This window comes from Ambystoma mexicanum, chromosome 10, assembly GCF_040938575.1.
Source record: "Ambystoma mexicanum isolate Mex_15411 chromosome 10, UKY_AmexF1_1, whole genome shotgun sequence".
NCBI classification, from domain to species: domain Eukaryota; kingdom Metazoa; phylum Chordata; class Amphibia; order Caudata; family Ambystomatidae; genus Ambystoma; species Ambystoma mexicanum.
In genome coordinates, this window is record NC_090932.1 from 641,812,842 (window position 1) to 641,836,263 (window position 23,422).

Genomic DNA, 23,422 nt, shown 5'->3' on the forward strand with positions numbered 1-23,422 from the left:
CTGGATTCTTGATGTTTCTACTTCACAAGCTACGAAGTTGGCTCCTGAGAAACAATACTTATTAAGCATGGTAAATTGCTTCCATTTCTCTGGCTTTTCCACTCATTCATTAATAGTCAGCCTCCTATTGAAACCTGGATACTTGTTTATTCCGTCGATGGGTCTAGTTCACTCTTCTCCTAAATAATATCCAAGGGAATATGACAGTTTCTAAGAATCTATCTTTCTGTTGGGTCCCAGCACTTGTAGTATAGATAAAGTTCACTTTATTCTTGAATTCAAATATGGGTGCAGGTCCCAGACTCACTGTGCTGATTACAAGTAACTTGGTTTACTCACTTGCCAAGCATGGATTTTTTAAGTATTTCCTTCACTTTCTTTCAGGGTCCCTGACCCTCTTATTCTCCGTTTCAAATACAAGTGCGGGTTCCAGACTTTGCAATCTCCTTCTCTGGTAGCTTGGTTCACTTTCCTGCCAAGCAAAGTGTTCCCCTCGTTGTGGATTCTCTGGTGGTTGGGGTGTCTGACCCTCTATTTGTCTGTATTCGGTTCTCTCAGTATATCCCGGCTTTCCTGGACCTCCAATCCCTTTCCGTCAGCCTGCATACTTTTGCTTTCAGTTCGCAACTTCTGGGCAACGGTAGAGTTCAGGTTCCTTTTGGTGTTGAGTGCTGCTCTGTGGCAGTCCGCCTCTCTCTTGCTCTTTCCTCTCAGCTTTCTGTTGCTGCTGATACTGGGGGATGCCCCATAGGTTGCTTGGGAAGCAAGATTTGTAGTTAACAGGTCTTGGGCTACGATCACTCTCTCTCCCTGCTCGGTGCACAGCATCTCTGCTCACTGCTTCATGGTTGCTGTGGCAGCTTCCCCGAAGGATCTCTCTCCTCTTTTTGGTATCCCTCATCTTTATGTATATCGCTGCTCCAATTAGATACGACAGAGGACTAGACCGCTCACCATAGTTTAGCGGAGTGATCTTCCTACTCCTGTTCACCTTCTTCCATGTACCTGTGTTAGAGGCACTAGGCAGGAGACTAATTTCCCTGTGACTTCCGACTGTACATTGTGTTCACTGGAATGACAGCACAATAAAACATGTTGGTATTGTTTGGAAATATATCGAAGGTTCTGATTCCGTCAGATAAGGAGAGGGACCGCGATCTCTGGGGATAGTTGTCCCAAATCCCACAAAGGGGCATCCTCTCCCAAGTGATCCACCCCTGGTGCACCACCCCTAAGGGGACTATTGTACTGTGGACGCACTGCCTGGCCCCATGGGAAAGGTCTCCACCAAGGAGAGAAGGGACGAGATCTGAAGCTTCGTCACCCTGGTCATATGCACTGGACACAAAGTAACAGTTGATTCTCATTTGGAAGTTCTATTTTTTTGCATGGGAACCTCTACCAGAAAAGCTATGGCAGAAGGAAGAGAACGTCGAACTTAGGCTGAAGATAGCATGGGATGGGGGCAACCTAAGTGTGAGAAAAAGGAATCTTGAGATCAAAGTCGTCCTGCAACGAGTCCAGCTAAACCCTGTGCACATTTTAAAGCCTTCGATAGTTTAATGTACACTCTAATTGGTCCGAGCCCAGCTTTGGGAGACTAATTGAGTAAAAGAAAGGTATCTGAGCCCAGCTGAGGGGGATCCAGGGTGAACACCCAAAGTGAATACTTGTGAGAAAGCAAATTACTTTTGCAACTTGTTTTAGTACATCATGCCCTCTGAGTCAAGAGACTTAAGAAGTAAAGAGACTTGACATAGAAGGTCCTGATGCTGGTAATGGAACTGTATCCTCGTGCCGCAGAAGCCACACTGTGTGCTTTGATCGAGTGAACCGCCTTGCCCCGTACTGAAAACGTGGGGAAGGGAGGCCAACGGCCCGAACATCCTGACATATCATTTTGTGAACACTTTTTTTATGAACACTACCCCACGCTATTTGTAAATTAGCTGTAAGGATTGGCAATTGTTTTTTTATTATAGGCCCTTCTATTTTGACAAGACTCCACTTGGACTCCATTATTTGATGGCCGCAGCTTGCTCCCATCTGTAGATTTAGGCTTACATAGGCGTTCATCACACCCTTGCGAAAGTTCAATAAACACCCTTGAACTGTAGTCACTTGGGTCTGTCTTACTGTTGATACCATGCCTTCCTTACACTTGTAACTGTCAACTTTCTTTTCTTAATCCCCTCCTTTTGGGTAGTAATTGATGGGGAGATTCTTGCCCTCATCGCAACCATCTTTTAAATTTTTTTTTTTTTATTGCCACTTGGCGATACACGATAATCAATATGCCATTCAAATAAAAGGTTAAAGAAAGTGCACTATAGCTGTGTAGGGCAAACCTTCTAATATATTATTCTTTTCATCATCCTGTTGATGTGCTGTGCCCAGGTTCTGGTCCTCACATGCTTGATTACTCCTGTACACGTGAAAGGCATGCTGCCAACGGAGTGGCATACAGCTCCTCCATATGATTGGCCCAAATGTTAGTTTGTTTGTTTTATTATTCATAACGCGCATCATACCTGGGGGTAACAGAGCGCAGCAGTTACAAGAATATGCAAAGCTTAGTTACAGAGAAACGGAATATAATATACATACAAATCATTAATTGCAAGGGGGTATATACAGATGATATCTATTTACAGGTGTATGATCCAAGAGGGAGATGTGCAAATGATACAGGCATCTTACATAGCCAATAATTACGTACAAATAACACAGGCATCTTGCAGTATATACCAGGTTTAAGGTTTTTGTGACGAATAATAATAGACATCCACATGTCAGAGGATGGTGCAGTACCTTTCCATTTCATTAATAAAAATTGCTTTGCTAGTAATAGGCCAAGATTCAGGAATCTATGTGTCACAATAGACATTTTACCCTAAACCTCAAATATACAACTGCAGTGATTATCACCCACCTGGACCCCTGTAATGTCAGTCATTATTTGACAGATTCCAGCCCTGTAGCGCCTAAGTCTCGGAAAGCCCAATACATGTGCAATAAGCCATAACTTCAATCAGGGCATCAGGGACATGTGCCCTCACAATCTGAATCAAACAGCTGAGTCCTAACTAGAACGTGAAGCATGTTTAAAAAAATGAGCATGAATTTCGAGTTAAAGGGGATTTCCTTTGTCAATTTCCAAATAGGTGACCATTGTACATCTGCAAATTTTGAGTTGCAAATCACAACCATACATAGAAATTCCCCTTCCACCATGCCCTGTTTCATTGCGGGAGCAGCATTGGTCCGTGATCAAGGCGATATCCCAATGGGATCCAGCACTACATCCAGTATTGCATTAATGTCGCCACCCAAAATCACCATGGCCGAAGGGAAGCCTCTGCAGAATCCGACAAGCTCTGTATAGAAGTCTGCATCATCTGTGTTAGGGCCATGAAATGTACTAATAACAGTAGTAATCGATTTAATTTCCTGTGCACTAGGTTCAATTTCCTGTGCACTATAACGTACCTGAAATCATTGCGATTTGTGTACCAGAGTCATTACCCCTCGAGCACGTGTCAAGTAGGAGGTATAGAACCTGTGAACGCCCCACTGCTTTGCAAAGGATAAGGCCTGAGTCGCAGTCGCATGCCTCTTCTGTAAAATCAGTATGTGAACGCCAAGCCTCTGAGCATATGATAGTATCTTCCATGCCTTAACTGGATTACTCAGACCACGTACGGTCCAGTTTATGAGTGTAATATCCTTTATACCTCGACTTGATAAAATAATTCGATCTAAAGATGCCATCGTTAGTTCACTTACCAGAGGTGTACTTGCTACTCTGCCCTCCCCCGTATTTTGCCCACCAAAAGCCATTTTTATATTCCCCCCCAAATTTCCGAACCATCCCCCCCATCTCCACGCAAACTGTATCAGTGTAGTAAATACCCCCCCCAAACAGAAACCAAACAACCTAGACAATGCCAGCGGATCGGGGCTAACTGCGTTTGCGCCCAGTGGCGACCTTCTGAGAACAAAGTAATTAACCAATAATATCAGAAGACACTCCACTTCAATACCCCAGACATAACTTTCCAATCAAGTATTCCCCAACCCACATATGGCGCACCCTCACGAGACACCAGACTGCAGGGACCACAGGCTTAGAAATGTTTGTTTCAATGAATGTTATAGCTACTTCAGGTACTGTAAAATAAAATAGGTCTTGTTCTCAAACTGGAACCGGAGCTTCGTGGGGAACAACATAGCATTCTGGATGTTCCTCTCCCTGCAGAGTTTGACACCCAGGAAGGATCCTCTTTCTTGTTGTACAGCGACAGAGTAGTCTTGGTAGATATGCGCTGTTTTGGAACCATAGTCAAGGTCCTTCATTTTGCGTGCAATTTTGAGTAGAAGATCTGTATACCTGACGTTTAGTATGCAGGCAGTTATTGGACGTGGGCAGTCACCCAATTTGGGTGTGGAGTTCAGAGACAGTGTGCTCTTTCAACTATGAAGTTTGACGACAGCGAGGGGTTCCCCAAAAAGTCTCTAAGAAGCTCTTTCAATGCACTCTCCATATTTCCACATAGCACCTCCTCAGGAACCCCAATGATGCGCACATGTCTGCACGACCACGACTCAAGGTCATCACACTTAGCTTTCACTGCTTTCATATCTCTTGGGAGAGAGTTCATGCTGCCCTGCACTATTGCTATGGTGTGCTCTGCCGTACAATCCCATCTTCGGCAGTAGTATCTTGGGACTCCCTCGCTAGTTGAGGCTGTATAGATGCTATATTTGCTGTGATGTCATTGAGTTTACCGTTGACGGAGTCAAAGCCCTTCTAGTTGGAGGTGAGAAGTTGCTGTATATCCAGTGGGCCCACCAATTACATGTCTGACCCACTTCCTGCTCCCGCAGGGTCACTGTGATGCATCACTCGGTCTAGGCACTGCATGCGTGAACTTATTCATGCCGCCATGCTTCCTCCTAGTGCCTTTTGTCATTATGGTACACCCAGACACTGAAGACCCATCCGTGGCTCGCTCCCCTGCTCTATAGCGCAACAGATATCAGGAGTCCGGAAGATGTGGCACTCCTTGCAGAGGGGAGCAAGAAAATAGCGATGAGGCATCCTACCAGTTGTTGAATTTCACAACAGGGATTAATGTCCAACGTGGCTCACAGGGCCCCAGGCGGGCGCTTTACCAGTGCCCTGCCTCAGGCGCCAAAAGGCAGAAATGGAGCCCATAGCAGTTCTTGTATAGGATCTTGCACACGAGAGGGCCAGCACCATTATATAGGGTGCACCATCCGATGTAGAGGCGGCGACCCAGCAGGAAGCCGTGGTTGCCTCGACTCCCTCCGCCATCCCGCAGACCTCACCTAGGCCTCACCAGCTAGCCACCCAGACCAAGCCGCTCCTCTCCATATGGCAGCCAGCTGGAGTACAATCATGCTTCCCCGGCAGTGCCCTGCCAGCCTTCGACGAGGAGCCCACCACACCGCAGGGGCCCAGAGCATCAATAGCTCCGTCCCTCCTACACACCACCGCAGGATCTCCGGCGACAACAATGGCCCTGGCCGAGCCAACGGAGGGTTGCACAGCCGAGGGAGCAAAGCGGGGGCCACCGGCCCTCCCACAGGGCTATCGTAGGCCGATGGGTCCAGGCAGGCAGAGTTAGTTTTGGCAGAGTGTTCTTCTTATTGTCACCAATGGAGCATGGAACGCCACAAGAAAGCCTCCATCTTGTGTGGCTGCTCTGCAGTACCCGCATACTGAATGAAGACTGGGTTTATTTTATTTTTTTTTGTTTTAAAACAGAGGCCAGGACCGTGCCCCTCACACATATATAAAAATGTTACAAAAGAGATCCTGCTACCTCACTCTTCCCCTCTCTAATGAGATAATTACTCAAAATGACCCCTTGAGGATGTGCAACATCACAGCTCGAACCAAATTACAATTGTAGACCCATAGAGTTAGAAAAAAATATATATATTTTATTTTATTTAATTATACCAAATTTCATTCTGTTCTTAAAAATCGTATAACCTCAATAGGTATACAATGTAATCTTTAAAAAGATCATCACTCAAATTCATTACTAACATAAAGAACAGCAAAATAACAACACATAATTTGAAAAAAAAAGTGAAGGGGTAAGTATATAAACTGAATCCACCAAAATAAACAAAAACAAATCTCCACCTTAATTCTGTCACTAACAAAATTCAAAAAACATTTACAGACTCATCAAGAAAACAAGACAATACACTTTGATTTCATAAAAACACATTAAGAAACCACTCTACAAATCAGAGAAAAGCAAATTTTAACTACTAGCAAAGCTATCTCGATGTAACATTCAGCTTTCTACTGCTTAATCCTTATATCTGATCACAGGATTACTCAGTATTTTTTAGTAAATACAAGCTCTAAGTGCTCTGTTGTGAGCGTGTCAGTAATCGCACAGTATCATAGTCCCAACATGTTTCATTCCCTAAATATGTGAATCTTGTGAAGGAAAATTCTTCAGGGGTTTTGCTTCAATATTCGGACGGTGTATCATTGAATAGTGTCAATCCTCTTAAAAAAAAAAAACTTTTGGTTTGACCGGTGTTTGACCGAGGGGTTCCTTCTTGTTATGAATTAACTATAACCTGAAGAAAAAAAAAAATCTCCATTTTAATTTTTTTTTATATATGCTCTGCAGCACCCCCATCCCCCACCTCATCTGATCTCAACCATCTAATTGGTTTGTTGCTTTCAGACAGCCTTTTCCCCTCCTCTCCAGCGGTCCTGTTGCATTTTGACCTCGGTCACATGCAAGAGGAAAGCAATGTCATTACAGTTGGGGAACCCATTTTAGATTGCCCATTTAATGCATTCTTTCCATTGGTATAATACAGTCATTCTCCTTCAATGTGCCAATGATCACCCAGTCCACATCAGTCTTTTTGTATCTCGGTCTAACCAGCTTATAAATCACAGCGAATTCCAGCAGCTCCCTGGAGGCCGAACACAGGGGACATTGTTGTGCAGGGGGTTGCTCCAGCTCCCTGAACACTGGTTTGATGTTCCTCCTCTTAACGCACACTTCTAATTCACGATACTTACTACTCCCTATATTGCAGTAGAAAAACGCTCCCACTTCTAACAGCGACATTTTTCGTGTATGTTTTTTCAAAATGGGGCAATTGATCCACTCTGACCAAAACTGGACAATTCGTAATAGTGTTTATCTACATTCAGCAATAAGCCCCCCTTTTCATCAATTGTATGTAGTGCTTCATAATAAGGTTCTAGTAATTGCCAAGTACTGCTCATCTTTGCAAATAAGCACATCTGAAGACTCAAGGGTGAAACCATTTATCCAAATTCATACAATGTGATAAGCAGGGGAACCTTGCACCGGGATTAAAATCCACATGACTCAAGTCCACAGTCATCGACTTACATCCTAATGAGCATGTGCTGTAATTGTACACAAAATATACACCTCTTTGGATTATGTAAAACTGCTCCAGTTCAAAAATTTGCATTATTGAATCTGCTCATTAAGCTTCCCTGCCAGCCTTTAGCCAAACTCTGCAGACATTCATTTTTTACTGAAATGGTAATGAGGTGCATGGAGGTAAAGCGATTTGATTGGCTTCACACAATAGCTAGTGGTGTATAACCCAGGGCATCAGAGACCACCGTTGTCAGTATTAAATAAACAATATACCCTCCAGAAAAAGCCTTGTGATCATACAGAAAGTATAAATAATTTACCACACATGCGGGCAAATATGAAAAGCAAGTAATGGTGGAGGGCTGCCACTCACATGCTTGTGCTGGTCTGACATGTGATTTGGAAGTGCCACATTCAATCTAGAATGCAAGAAGCCACAAGACACGTAACCGCCGCAGAAGCAGTAACGAAGCAGACAGCTGCAAGAAGCGGGACAGAGATTGACCCTAGTCCCAGGAGAGAAAGGCGCAGTGCAGCAAGTCTCAGCAGGTACGGGAAGCGCCAGTGGACCGGCAGGGACATGAGGGGGACGAAATAGGTTTCCACGTCATGCTGGGGCAAACGTGAAGTATAGCAGAGGGCCATCAATGGTCTTGGACACTAATAGAAGGAAAGAGTGCATCCGAGGAAATCTTCCTCATAAAAGTGGCAGAGATAAGCCCATTGGCCACCAAAGAAGAGTCTGGGGCCCTAACAGAAGAGATGTGCAGCCAAGGAAATCTTCCTCGTAGCAGTGGCAAAGAAGCCCACCTACCACCAAAAAAGGGTCTGGGGCGCCGATATAAGTACTTTGTAGATCCAGTAAATGAATACCAAGATAAAACAACTCTCAAAACACCAGGAGAAGGGAGTCATTCCCTTTGACCTTGTTGTGAGCTGTATTGGAAAGTACATACTAGTCCCAGGAGCAGGGGGCCATTCTGCTGGTCCAGAAGGCTGACTGCGCAAAGTAGAAGCCATTAGAAGGGAGTTATTACCCTGGCACCTTGTTGCAAGAGAACATTTTGGGAACACCATCTGTATACCAGGAGTAGTGAATCATTCTCCTGGAGAAGGAACTTTCTGTTCATTTATATTGGTCTTTAGTTGTATGGTATGTTGATACGATGTAAGCCATTTATAACATGCCTGTACACAAGTGTTTCAAGGCGAGACAAGACAAGGGAGGGAAGACAGAGGGAGGACAAGAAACTATCTTACTAGGCTTGGTGTAATTCGGATCGTGCAAGTGCGAGAAATGAGAAGTGCAAGGGAAAGGGGGGTGGGAAGAAGTGCCAGGCAGAGGGACGGGGACAACAGGGTAAGTGCAGCACAGGGCAGCGAGGCTCTGGGTAAGTGCAAAGAAGGCTTCGACTGCAGAGGTAACAGTTAAAGCCCCCAAGTGCGTGCAAGGCCCGGAGACACAAGAGAGAGCCTGGTACAAAGTGAGACTCTGATGGTAGCCAAGCAAACCAGCCAGTGCAGCAGACAAGTAGGTCAGCAGGGGAGGGAGGGAGAGAGAGAAAGCAGAGAAGAGGAGAGGTCTGAGCTGCTTCCAGAACTTCAAGTGGTCCGACTCAGGTTTGAGAAGGGCAGGAAGGCCATTCCAGAGGAATGCACTTGCAGAGGAGAGAGAACTACCCCCCACTCACTGCCTGGAGAAACGTCTGACCCTTAGAGAGTTGGAGGTAGCTGAGCGAAGGGCTTGAGAAAGAAGATATTTAGTAAGAGCGCCTTGGATGTAGTGCGGGCCCCGGCGCCAGAAAGCCTTGTGGACAATGCAAAGGATCTTGAACTTGATCGTTGCAGCCTCTGGGAGCCAGTGGAGAGATTTCAGGGCTGGAGAGATATGGGCCCTGGGCTTGAGGCCAAGGAGAAGTCTTGCAGTCCTGTTCTGGATTAGTTGCAGAGGGCGGAGAGTAGCGGAAGGCAGATTGAAAAAGAGGCTGTTGCAGTAGTCCAGCCTAGAGAGAACCAGGGCTCTGGAGACAGTGAGCTTCTGGGATAAGGTGAGAAAGGGAAGAGTACCTTTGAGGAGGTGCAGCTGGTGGAGGGACTTCTTGGCGACGTCCGAGTTGTGAGGAGAGAAAGAGAGAGTGGAGTCGAAGATGACACCAAGGTTTTTTGCCTCACAGGAAGTCAAAGGAGGAGAGCACAAGGAGGGCAGCCAGAGCGAGAGTGGGAAAACGGGAGCAGGAGTCCCAAAAAAGAAGGATCTCTGTCTTACTAGCATTAAGGTAGAGATTGTTCGAGGCGCACCACTCCTGAATCAAGGATAGACATTCAGGAATGAGCAAGAGAGGAGAGGAGGCTGAGGGGAGCCTGAAAGAGAGCGGAGTGTCATCCGCATAACATGGAAAGTTAGAGGAAAAGGTAGAGATCAGGTACGCCAAAGGGCCAAGTAGACATTGAAGAGCCTGGGTGATAGGTTAGAGCCCTGGGGAACACCACATGTGGCGAGAGAGAAGTGGTGGAGAGAAAAGGCCCAAGTTGGACCTGAGAGGGTCGGTCCAGGAGGAAGGAGGTTAACCACTCCAGGGCCTGACCCGTGATACCTAGGTTCTCAGGGAGTCGATTGATCAGGATGGCATGATTGACCGTGTCAAAAGCAGGGGAAAGATCAAGGAGGAGGAGGACAGAAGGAAGGCTGGAGTCAAGATTAGTGAGCAGATCTTCACAGGTGTTCAGGCGAGCAGTATCCGTGCCTCTGGCTGCTCTGAAGCCAGTCTGATGGTTATGGAGACAACCAACAGATTCAGTGGGGAGAATAAGCTGGGAGATGGCCCGCATTTCCAGGAGTTTGCCAAGCAAAGGAGAAATGGAGTTTGGGCGATAGTTTGCTAGACATGTAGGATCGGCAGAAGGCTTTTTAAGGCTGGGGGTGCACAAAGGAGTGCTTCAGGAGAGAGGGAAAAGATCCAGTGGCATAGGCTAGGAGATAGAGTAGCAGTTAGAGAAAATGGAAAGCACCATAGAGGGTGTGAGCAGGAAAGTAGGAGAGGCAGGAGCGAAAGAGAGGAGAGGTGCCCAACCCAGTGCTGCACAAACACAGAATGCGCAGGGGGTAGAGGGGTCACACAAGAGGCAACACAGGAGGAGCAAACAGTTGACATGCAGCAGTACAATGGTACCCCCTGCAGGGGTGGGTACCTGGAGAGTGGGGGGAGAGCCTAATGGGAGACAGTTCACAGTACAAGGGTAGCCACAGTAGAGGGGACCCTTGAGAGTGGTAGAGAGCCCAATGGGACACTGTTCACAGACAAGAGTAACCACAAACAGTACCACAGATGAGTGGGGACCTAGGGAGTGGGAGAGAGCCTAATGGGGGACAGTTCACAGTACAACAGTAACCGCAATTGAGGCAGACCTAGAGAAGGGACAAAAAACACAAAGTACAGCTAACCGCCCAAGGGAGGTGGGGCCTTGGGTTGCGCAGAGACCGAGTACGTAATGTCAGACGATTAAGTGGAATACGTGCAGGCCGGAAAGTTTAATAGAGAGCAGTAGTGGCTGCTCCGATTTCCCAAACCTTTCTTACCTTTCGGTCGCTGACAGTCGACGGCTGCGCAGCGTGCTCGCATTCGGCAACGCTACCCCTTTTGCGCCAAACACCTGAATTGTACAACACTGCAACTTTGTCCTGCGAGGGTTTTGCCGCAGATGGTCCGATTCTCGGTTCTTAACGGTTTGGATGCGTGGACGTAGGTGCAATGTATTACGTACCGACAGGCAGCGGCTTCTGCGCACCTGCATCACACATCACTGCAGCCTTGTTCTGCAAGGGGTTTGCATAGCAACCAACATGCCATCCTTGTGTCAGCTTCCTTGTTCAGCACACTTACAAGTGGCATAAATAATATAAAGGACACCACCATTTCCAGATGGTGCTCAATATAGACAAGTAGCCACTTCTAGTTAAGGGTTAAGACATGGGGAAATAGCTTAAAAACTGTGGTAGAACCATCAGTGAACTGCAAGGCATTCTTTGTTGATCTCTGGCTCAAATAGAGTTAATAAGCTGCTGTGACATTGCTTCACTATTGCAGATTGGTCCCTCTGACCCATATTCCCTGTACCTTGGATTTCCTTTGCACCCTGCAATATTCATATCTTTCTGGTCTCTGCTGTTGAGGAGAACCCTGCTCTTGTCACAAATGTGCCATTTGAAAAGGGGGATGTGCCCTTCATAGATATCATTACAGTCCATCCTGAATCCTTTTCATGCACATTTAAGACTCTGCAATCCCCTTTAAAAAAGTTATTGGAAGATCCATGTGCGATTGTGCAAACTACACATCCCATGTGCGATTGTGCAAACTACACGTCTCATAATGGGCCATTTGGTGGTTTGGAAAACCTGGATTTTTGTACATAGGATTGTGAGAACTACCTTATACAGAAGTCAAATGGGCCTGTGTTGCTTTCAAGGTTCAAAGAGGTTGAAGGAAGATTATTACCAGCTGTGGTGCTCAACGTGCCCGAGTGTTTCAGTATTTGAGTTTCTAAGCAGCTGGCTGCAGGAGCCTGTTCTTGCATGAAGCCCATTTCCAGGAGCTTTGGTTGGTTTTGACCCCCGTTTTCCTGCTAAGCTCTATTAATGCAGTCTACTGTTGCCAGATCCCAATCCAGTTCCAGTGGCCTTGTTGGCAGCCTCTAGCTATACCGTTTGTGTAAACACGCTCGCTTTCAAATTCCACCTGGTAAAATGCCGGTCTGCGGCTTCTAACCTCATCTGTTTAACTCACACTTAGACCGTTGCAAATCTGCTCTGCACAGAACTGTATTGATCTATTGCTCTGGCATATTGTGTGGACCTGCTGATCTTAACCCTACCTGTTAAGATGGCATCTAGAATGCCGGAAATCAGGTCAATTTTCAATGACTTCTCCATGCATTTTAGCCATATTGTTGCATTTCGAATCTAGGTGCTCACCTTTTTGCACTTTTAGCCAAACTGCCCCCTATTGAACTTAGTGGTTTCTCCATGTGTTTTAGCCATATTGTTGCATTTCGAATCTAGGTGCTCACCTTTTTGCATTTTGAGCCAAACTGCCCCCTATTGAGCTTAGTGGTTTCTCCATGTGTTTTAGCCATATTGTTGCATTTCCAATCTAGGTGCTCACCTTTTTGCATTTTTAGCCAAACTGCCCCCTATTGAACTTAGTGGTTTCTCCATGTGTTTTAGCCATATTGTTGCATTTCGAATCTAGGTGCTCACCTTTTTGCATTTTGAGCCAAACTGCCCCCTATTGAACTTAGTGGTCTCTCCATGTGCTTTAGCTTATTGCTTCTTCTCGGACTTAGCTGCTCACCCACTGCATACTAGCTAAACTTCCATACCTCAAATTAGCTGTCTACCCAGGCACTGCTGCCCCCAGTCGCCTAACTTAAACACCACTCAACGTTTGTTGACCTCACTATCTAGTATGTGTCCACGCACCACCAACTTGGTTGCCTACCTCCTGATTAGCCTCATTCCATTAGCATCACCAACCAAGATGGCTCCATACTCACCTAACTTGCCAGCCTCATCTAGGTCCAACAACCAAGCACCATACCTAGACCCTCATGATCCTCTGCCACTGCTACTGTCCAGTCACCCTCGCACCACTATTGAAAGGAACCTAGGACTCAGAGCTAGACTAGCAAAAATCTATGAGCCCCCTACCCGCTCATTGCCCTTCAAACAAAATTCTAGAACGTCACCACTCCAACCCAATCCTTCCACACTAACTAGTAACCTAACACAAAACCTCCACCCTACACCCCTCTATAACTCCCTCACCTAGGGCACTCCTGAACCCTCACAGGACAAGCGCCATACCACTACGTCAAAAAACCCAGCCTGCCCTAAAATTAAGGGAGCCTTAATCAAGGCCAGATCGCTAGTAGCTCATGCCATAGAAATTGCAGACCCACTCCTCACCGAAGATCTCGACTTCCTGGCCATTACTGAGACGTGGCTACACCCTGCAGTGGGCTCTAAGTTAATGCTGGCAGTCCCAGATAACTATTCCATCTTAAGACAAGACCGCCACAATTCCAGAGGAGGTGGTGTCGCCATCATCCACAAGTGCAGCCTTGCCATGAGACTAGCTACCTCCACTGATGCCCCCTCTTGAGAAACTCTAGCAGTTAAACTACCTCTCACCAACTCCCAAACTCTCAACATCTATCTGATCTACCGCCCACCAGGCCCCATTGGCACCTTTGAGGAGGACCTTAATTCCATTCTATCTAACAACCTTAAAAGTTCCACCCAAGCTCTCACACTAGGGGACTTCAACTTGGGTTACAATGACCCGGATTACCATCTCGCCAGCGCCACAGCCAACATTCTTACTGAACCAGGCTTCATGCAAAGATGCACGACACCTACGCACGCAAAAGACAGAACACTCGACTGGGTGGCTGACTACAATTGCCTAGTGAACACTATTAACACTATACCTCTAGCCTGGACTGATCATCACCTGGTATCATTCATGCTTTCTGCTGATAGACCCCCCCCTCCTACGCCTATCACTAAGCCCCCCCCCCCCAACTCTTACCAGAAATAAGAAGAACATGACAGTAAAAAGACTCAGCCCCAACTTACTTTCCACACTTAACACACTTCCTGACAACCTGGATCCAGAGACCTTGGTCGAAGAATATAACAAGATCATGGCCACCTCGTTGGACCGCATCGCCCCCCCTCAAACTTAGATCTAGTAAACCAAAAACGCACCTCAACAAATGGTACACTCCATTTCTCAAAAATCTAAGGCAAAAAAAAAGAAACTGCGAGGCCATTTGGAAAAAATCCCCTTCAGTCTCCAACAAAATCAAACTCTCTAAACTAACTGCATTTTACAAAAAAGAAATCTACCTGGCCAAACGAGTCTCCTTTGACTCTCGCATATTCCAAGCTAAATCTAACATGAAAGAACTTTTCTCCATCCTTAAAGAAATAGAAACCCCCATAACTCCCCTCGACACGTGCACCAAAGATAAAAACTGGTGCTCAGAAATCCAAAATGCCCTAGCAAACAAGATTCTGACTCTTCAAAGCAAAATCTCCAGCAAAAGAGCCACCTTGAATGACACCCTCAACTTAAAAATACCGGATAAGCTTATGTCCACAGACCCTACCCGTTTCCAGTTCTCCAAAGTCAACACTTTGGAAGTTGAAAAAATTATCCTGTCCCTGAAACCATCTAACTGCCAGGGAGACCTGTGCCCTGCACAGCTCATTAAAGATGCTGCCCGTGATCGCTCACCTTTTAATCACGAAATTGATGAATGCCTCCTTCGCTACAGGATCTATCCCTACTAATCTAAAACAATCTTGGGTACTCCCACTACTGAAAAAACCCACACTTGACCCAGCCATACCCACAAATTACCGCCCGATAACAACCGTTCCCTTTTTACTAAAAATTCTGGACAAGGTTGCCTATGTACAAATACAGAAGCACCTGGAAGAACACAACCTATTAGGATCAAGACAATCTGGATTCCGTCCCCAACATGGGACCGAAACTGCTCTCATTGACCTGAAAGCACAGATTGATCTGCTCAGAGACAATGGACAAGCGGCCCTAACTCCTCCTCCTTGACCTATCAGCAGCTTTTGATCTGGTCGATCATTCGGTCCTATGCTCACACCTCAGCTCACTTTTCCACCGAAGCCATCACCTGGATCACATCCTTCCTTAACGGTAGGACCATGAGGATCTTTTCTACCACAGCGGCAGCTGACCTTACACCCATCACCTGCGGTATTCCTCAGGGCTCCTGTGTCTCCTGCACACTATACAACATATTTACCAAGCCCCTTTTCAATGATTTGGACCATCTTGGTATCACCTACACTAACTATGCAGATGATACTCATATCCTCCTTCCGCTTTCAGGAGATTATGAAAAGGATTTGGCCTTGCTAAATAGGGTGTACATCATCCAGGCATGGATCGCCACTCATGGACTATGCCTGAATGATGATAAAACAGAGCTTATCAATCATCGTAGGTACTACATTCAGCATAAAGAAACTTGGCCCGGCCTATAATTCCTTCATGATTGACGGGAACAATATCAAAGTCGGACAGGAGGTCAAAACATTGGGATTCTACCTAGACTCAACTTTTTCCCTTAAAAGACAAGTGAGCTCTCTTGCATCCTCCACGGCGTACACGTGCAAATTAATCCGCGCAGCTAGACCCTTCCTGTCGAACTCTAGTTGCCCGACACTTGCCAGAGCCCTCATATTGTCTCGACTCGACTATTGCAATGCCATGTACTTGGGGTCCACCAAGGCCACCACCAGCAAATTGCAAACCCTCCAGAACAACGCTCTCAGAGCAGCTCTGGGCATTTTCAGAAGAGAGCACATTACAGGATTCAGCCAACAGAACAACTGGCCCCCCACCAGAGACAAAATTCTCTTAAAAACGGCATCACTCACCCACAAGTCCCTCAACAATGCTTCCCCCATCTACTTGACCAACAGATTCCACAGACAACCCTCCTCAAGACTCATTAGAACTATATACAAAGACTGTTTATTTGTTCCCCACTACAAAAGGGCAACTATAGGGGGCAACAGTTTCCCGGTAAAAGCGGCCAAGCTCTGGCACTCATTGCCTCCTAACCTCAGAGCAGACCTACCGTATCAGAATTTCCGATCGAAGGTGGACTCTTGGCTGAAACTGGGGTCCCACTAAGACAATAAAATGCCCTGCGTTACCTGCACACTTTGTAACCACGCGTGCCTCTGCCTATTTGTACATTATGGTCCTATAATATGACTGCTGATTTGTATATAACTCTTTGCACCTTATGTTGTTATTATGTATATTTTCTGTGTATTGTAACCAAGCTTTGAAATTTCTTGTAAATGCTGCGCCCTGATACCCCTGGGTACTTTCGCGCATTATGAATAATAAAAAAAAAAACAAACAAACAAACATCAAAGCTTTCACTTAAATATATAATAACAGTACAAGTGTGTGTAGGCTTTCAAACAACAAGCAACATCCCTATACATGAGAAAAGCACAGGCTTAATAGGTCTACACTTATCCGCAATGCAATACCTGACTTCCTTCCGCTGTGAGAATTACTTGCTTCTCATCTGGGCGTGCACTTTCAAATTTCTTAATAAATTCACAATCTTCAAGTGAAATCATCTGCCCCCTGAGAAGAAAAATAGAAAAATATGACAATGTGTACAATATACGTCCATTGATACTGTATTTGTTCAAAAAAACATGCTTTCACGACAGTCTGGCGATTTAAATCGCTGCTCTCTGCCCCAACTTTCAGCGTTATGCGGATGACACCCAGCTCATCTTCAGGCCTCCTCCTCTACCTCCCTCATCTCGGACTGTCTGTCTGCTAGCCAGGAGTGGTATGCCGCCATTGACCTCTGCCTTAATGCCAGTAGGACTGAGATTCTCCTCATTAGCACACCCGCTCCCTCCTTTCCTGTAGCTCTCTGGCCAGCCCCCTTCCTGCTCCCACCTGCAAGGCTAAAAACCTTGGGGTCATCTTCGACTCCACACTCCCCCCTTCTCTCCCCACATCTCCGACGTCTCTAAGAAGTCACACTACCAGCTGCACCTCCTCAGAGGTATTCTTCCTTTACTCTCCTTCCCCCAGGAGCTCACTGTCTCCAGAGCTCTGGTTCTCTCTAGGCTGGACTATTGCAAAAGCTGCTTTCTAAATCTGCCTGCTTCTACTCTCCGCCCTCTGTAACTTATCCAGAACAGGACTGCCAGACTTGTCCTTGGCCTCAAGCCCAGGGATCGTATCTATCCAGGACTGAAATCTCTGCACTGGCTCCCAGTGGCTGCGAGGATCAAGTTCAAAACCCTCTGCATCGTCCACAAGGCCTTCTGGGGCCTCAGGCCTCAATACCTTCAACTCTCTCTTCCTAAATACCTTCCTTCTCGAGCTCTTCGCTCATCTGTCTCCAACTCCCTCGGGGTAGTCGCTTCTCCAAGCAACGAGTTGGAGATAGATCTCTTTCTTTGGCTGGGGCCTACCTCTGGAACAGCCTCCCTGCCTCCCCGAAACTTAAGGAGAATTATCTTCGGTTCCGGAAGCACCTCAAAACCTTTCTCTTTGCTTCCGATTTATCTCCTCCTCCCCCCTTGCGGACTTCCTGACTGACACTGAAACTGCACTGGTTACCTGGCCACCCTCTAATCACGTGCCCAGGTCCACTCCCCCGCCAGTCACACTTCTGCACTGCCTTCTTGGCAACCCCCGCACTTGGGGACTGTTTTCTGCATCCCTACAGACCCACTACCAGCACTTGACACCTGCTGGCCTTTCTTTTACTTATTGTTATTTATTTTCTTATCCCATGTACTGCACTATCCTCTCCCCCTCTTCCCCCCACACTTCCCCTTCTTCCCACTCCTTCCCCTTCCCATGCACTTGTGCGATCTCAACGACACCTGGCCTAGTAGGATCGCTGTCTGTCTTCCCTCCGTTTCCCCTCCCTTGCCCCTCCCTTGCCTCGTCGCTCCTTGAAATACTTGTGTATAGGCGCATTACAAATGCCATATCATATCATATAATTTAGGAAGAGAACATGATTGATAGCAAAAACCGAAAGCCTGCTTTACAAATCACTAAAACAGAAAATATCAGAAGCAGCAAAGCAGGGATTGCACTATGTACAGCCACTGCCTTGGGGCACAAGACAGCATTGCCAAGTCAGACCCTTTACTGTGAGCTTTAGTCAACTCTCAAGAACATACAATGAACGTTGGTTTTCACATGGGAGCACTACAATTAAACAGCAGCCATAAATCTCCCAAACATGTAAGAATGTATTATATTTATTTTGAACATTTCATACAATGTTACAGACTTGCATACTGTTGAATCATCTGCCTACAATTATACATTAAATTCACAAACAATAAAAGAACCATAATGTAAGGATTCAATACTACAAATATGTTAACTTCTTAAATCATGAAATTAAGGAAAAACATCTCTGAAGCAACACACAACCCGATGAGGGATTGCAAAGAGCATGAGCAGAGACCCATCTGTAGTTCCATTCAAGTAGAAAGCTGAAGGGACTTAACAGATGTGTGGGCACATCATTCTAGGCCTTACAGGCCACTGTCTAATGTCAATCAGTTGACTGCTGAGCACACATGCAGTTGAGCAGAAAAACCGGATGGCCACTGCAACCAGGTTATACTGCTTGGGAAGCTAATATACAAGGTTGTTACAACACATGTGTGGCCATTTCAGTTGCAGAAGCACTTTTATACATAATTAGGGCCTCATTACAAGCCCAGAAGTAATGCAAAATAAGTAGCATTTGGAAATATTGCCCGTTTGACTGCTACACCAAACTGAACTTTGTTACTAAAACTCAACTACCTGCTTTTGTGTGGAAGTAATTGCCTGCACACACAAATTAACTGTGGAAGTAATTGCCCGCACACACAAATTAACTAATTTATTATGGACCATGCAGATTTACGTCATTTCCCCAATGGGACTCCAAAATGGGTAATAACTGAAGGGTTGGCATGACTCGTCCTCTCAAAAACAAACCTCCCCCCCCGTTAACCCACCTTTACTGCATGCACTTACAGTATCAGAGTTTGGCAAGATTTACAGAGGAAAAACTGCCAAACTGCCAATGAGCTCCTCAACCAAACTATGTAAAAGAGGGCCAACACTAAGTGTGCACATCCCTTTCACATACATGGCTTTGATGTGCAAACCCATAAGCAGAAAACACAAGAGATGCATTGGATGATCTTACAGCCAGCCAGACTCAACCCTCAAAATGGCAATTGAACAAGAAGGGAAGACCCATTCAATATCCCTCACTGAAGATACTCTTTTTAGAGATCAAGAAATCAATTGAATACTGACAACATTCCAGCTTACATTAAAAATCCAGGTAAGATTTTAAAGTGGGAGTATTTACCGTCTATTTTTTGTTGGCAGTAAAATTATTTTTCATGGAGTAAATCTTGTAGCTCGAAAACATATCTTTTTGTAATCCATACTTATTTGCACCTACCTATTATGCAAATTACCTTTGCATTTTTACCTTAAAGTTATTCTTCATAGCAGGCAGTAACACTCGAACTCCTTCCTGTAGCACTGCTCTGGTGGTACCACTGTTTGGAGCATATCAGTGGGGCTGTGTTTGTAGAAGCAGGTTCATGTATGCTTCCAGTTTTCTGCTGAGAGTGTTTTCACTTCCTATTTTTTACTTGGGAGTATTTGCTCGTTTTTAGAGACTAAAAATGGATGTTACACTGTTTGGGGAGATTTTCCTTAAGGCCCTGTAGTCGAGGTCCTTAAAAGGAATGGTTCGCCCAAAATTGTTTATTGCCCAAAAAAGTTGGCCAATAATAAAACAAATATACTCGCACTTTTTTTTTTTTTTAAGTTCCTATGTAAAATTTGGAGCAATTCAAGCTCAAAAATTGGAAAAGCAAGCACATGGGCGCATCCATTTTGTGAAATGGATGCCCGCCTGTGCTGGCTTTTGCGGCACTAATGATGGAAAAGCCAGCCAGCTGTAGTAAACAAAAGCTTCCACTGGGTGGCTTTTCCTTCATTGGTGCCGGGACTCGGAGGACGCGGACCGGAGACTACAGGCAGAAAAGCTGCAGCTGAATCTCGGTAAGTGCCATTTATTTTATTTTTTAAAATAAGCACTAGCTGTGGTTTTTTTTCTAAGTTTTCCGGGCTGGAGGAGCCCGGAAAACTTAGAATAAAACTGCAGCTTTAAAAACGTATTTATGTTTGCGGTAACTTTTGAAGCTACCGCAAACATAAATCAACGTTATTGTGTTTGAAAACGCTGCAGTTTTTCTTTCTAGGTTTCTCAGGCTCCTCTGAGAAAAAAGAAAAAAAAAGGAAACAATACACCAAAATGTATGTAAAATGGGGATGTCACAATATAACACGTTAGCATCCATTTTGAATCTAGTTCTTTTACCGCCAAAGTGGTTCCTGAAAAGGAAACAGCCATAACAATTATGTAAAATGCTTCCGAGTTCTGGCAGACATGTTCAGAGGACACCAAGAGGGACTAGTATTGCAAGTAGGGGCAGTAATTGCCAGTAGAGAGTTGCCTCAATTTGAACGTGCCACTAAGGAACAGTTCCTGGTGTTCTGTTGGAGGGAGACCCTATTCACTTCCTGAAGATGAAGGGGCTCAGTGATTAAGACAACAATTAATCAAGTACCTGCCAGTAGTGCTGGAGGTTCAGAAGAGCAATACACCCCGCCTGGGACTGGCAAAGCAGTTCTGCAGGATGCGGTTGCTAGGGTGAGCTTGGCAGCTTCAGAGGTTGTCGCTTCACGGGTTGTTCAGCACAGTCGTAGACTGTAGTATCAGCACACTGATGCAGATGGGACTCCAGTCCCTTGAGATTAACAATTATTTTTGATTTGGAGATTCCTAGGTCAGGGGTTGAGGCCAGAGGAGCATAAAGTGGATATGGCTACGGTAGGCAGTTACCAGTGATACAGCGTTATGTGGTAAGGAGACGGACACAAAGACACGTTCTTTAATGGTTCAGGTTCATGAAAATAAAGAAACACCTGTCCTATCCCGAGCTCTGCCGATTGTTCCCTATTCTAGAAAACAACAAACTGGTGCTCGTCAGGATGTCTTGAAAAATAACCTCCGGCCTCGGTCACCAAAACCTATTCTGTCCTACGGTCTGACCCTACCACTAATAACAAAGAAACATAAATTGGCCTATGGAAGGTATTTTACTCCCATCTGTACTTGGGCTGGCTGGTGCGTGATCCCCTTTCCCACCCACCCAATTGCATCTCCAATTGGATCCTTTTGGTTCAGACCTCAGCCTGTTGGTACAGTTCAAAATAGCAGCCGTCTCTTTCTGGTGAAGTTCAAGTACAGTTCAAAACAAATTTTTTGCCTTTCTTGATCCTCTATAGAAGGTGACTCCTGACTGCCTCATCAATATCTTGCCCAACTCAAAAGGTTCTAACTTTAGTTGTCATATGTGGTGAACCAGAAGGACGATTCGTACTACTTACTGCCATGTTGCAAGGGTGTTTATTAAAATTTAAAGAAAATGCCTAGCTAGTCCTACTGCTATGCAGGAAATTCCTTACCTAAAAACTAAAACTCAAGCTGCTTGTCAAATGTTCCAAAATAAATAGTCTGTAGACCAAACCCTATTCAGCGGGTTAACCACTTAAGAAAACTTAATAAAAAGAAGGAGCCCGGAGCAATAGCCTCTGCATGTGGCTTCTGCCTGGCCCAACACCAGGACCTCTTCTCCAAGAAGCAGGCTTTAAAAGTTCATCCAAGTTAAAATGCAGGATACTGGTATACATCGCATGATACCCCATTACATTTAGACCTTTAAGCATATAGTGCTCTACCCTAAACCTAAAATCAATCATCCTCGCCGATTGACACCTCGACTCATGCTCATTTGATCCGGTCCGCACATCAGTAAACGCCTGGTCGAGACTTTTAAAGAGACATATGGTGGTGTCACCATACTGTGAGTCGCTTCCTTTATGGAGATGCATGGGTCTCCCCCCCCCCCCCCCCGACTTACGATAAAGATATCCATAGTATGTGGGAAACTGCAGAGAAGCTGTTGCTCCATGACCTCTTCCCCGATGGTACTTTTGTCACATTTGAAGATTAAGGCCAAACTGGGAAATGAACCAATTAGATCACTCCAATACTTTACAATGCGGATGGCATTCCGACACCGATGGCCCTCGTATCCCCAAGAACCAATCACCTGCACACTAGTAGAAATTATAGTGACTAGTAAAGGCCCTAGAAGACTTGTGTCCAGACTGTATAAGGAGTGTCAGGCAAATCACATAACCAACAATAGAGCCAAGGGGAAATGGGGAAGAGATCTAGGTATAACAATACACAATTAGCAATGGCTGCGCTGGTGCCACTTGACGAAAGATCTCCCTAAATGTCCATTTTAGGCTAATGCAATTCAAGATTCTAAATCAATTGCACTATACACGCGTACATATCTCTAGATTTTCATCAGCGGCTAATGCTGAATATGCAAAATACAACATGGAAGCCACAGACTCTCTGCATACGTACTGGAGTTGGCCACCGATTTTCCAGTTTTGGCAGTCAGTTGGATGTCCTATACGATATTACTGAAATACCCTCTACACTATCTCCCTCTAAATACCTTCTGGGGGATATTGGGAAGATTCCTGTACAAATCTGCAGACTCTTCAATTTGGATTGCTTAATTGCTAAAAAATGCATTTTTAAGTATTGGAAATCCAGTGCAGACCACAGTGTCACCGAATGGCTCGGGGAACTGACCTATGTTAATGATAGGGAAGAACGCGATCTCGTTAACTATACCAGTCTGTAGACCCAAGGACATATGGAGCCCATTTCGTAATTTCCTACAGAGAATGAATGTTCAGTAACAGTTGTTGCGGTATGTAATAACCATGCTATGAAACGGCTTCCCCGAAAACTGTGCTAACAATTTATGCTGATACAACACGATGCTGTAATTCTGTGGCTTAAATCTGTACTTTGTGGTTACATGTCCGTCACTGTACTAAATATAGTAAAACACATTTTTTTTTATATTTCTTTTAAATAAAAGGTTTTGTCAAAGTTCATCAATTTCTTGCAGTACAGTCCTCAGCCTCTTTGCAGATTCTGTATGTCACGATTCCCTTTCTTTATATATATTTCATATAGTTTCCTTTTCTTCGGCAAAGACAAGGTTTTCTTTGCACAACACCACCATTTCCTACTTGGTGATCCCCAAACCTCTATCAGGCTTGTTTTAGCAGCGCCTCAGTACGACGTCTGTCCATTCGGGTTTTCAGTGTTCCCACAATCCTTGTGGCTTCTCCAGCCTTAGCGTCAATGTCTTTCGGTTTCCCAGGATTCCTCAAAGCCCTCCGACTCTCGCACAGGCTTGC

The 23,422-nt window shown here is 45.3% G+C and overlaps 1 protein-coding gene across 1 annotated transcript in view; it reads right to left on the bottom strand.

Annotated features, from left to right (window-relative positions):
* The window catches only part of ATP6V1H (ATPase H+ transporting V1 subunit H), a 478,140-nt gene that overhangs the window by 376,969 nt on the left and 77,749 nt on the right, over window positions 1–23,422 (bottom strand). The window contains exon 3 of the mRNA XM_069618225.1: window positions 16,543–16,642. Within this exon, the coding sequence (XP_069474326.1) occupies window positions 16,543–16,642 (100 nt within the window). The remainder of the gene's footprint in view (window positions 1–16,542; window positions 16,643–23,422) is intronic.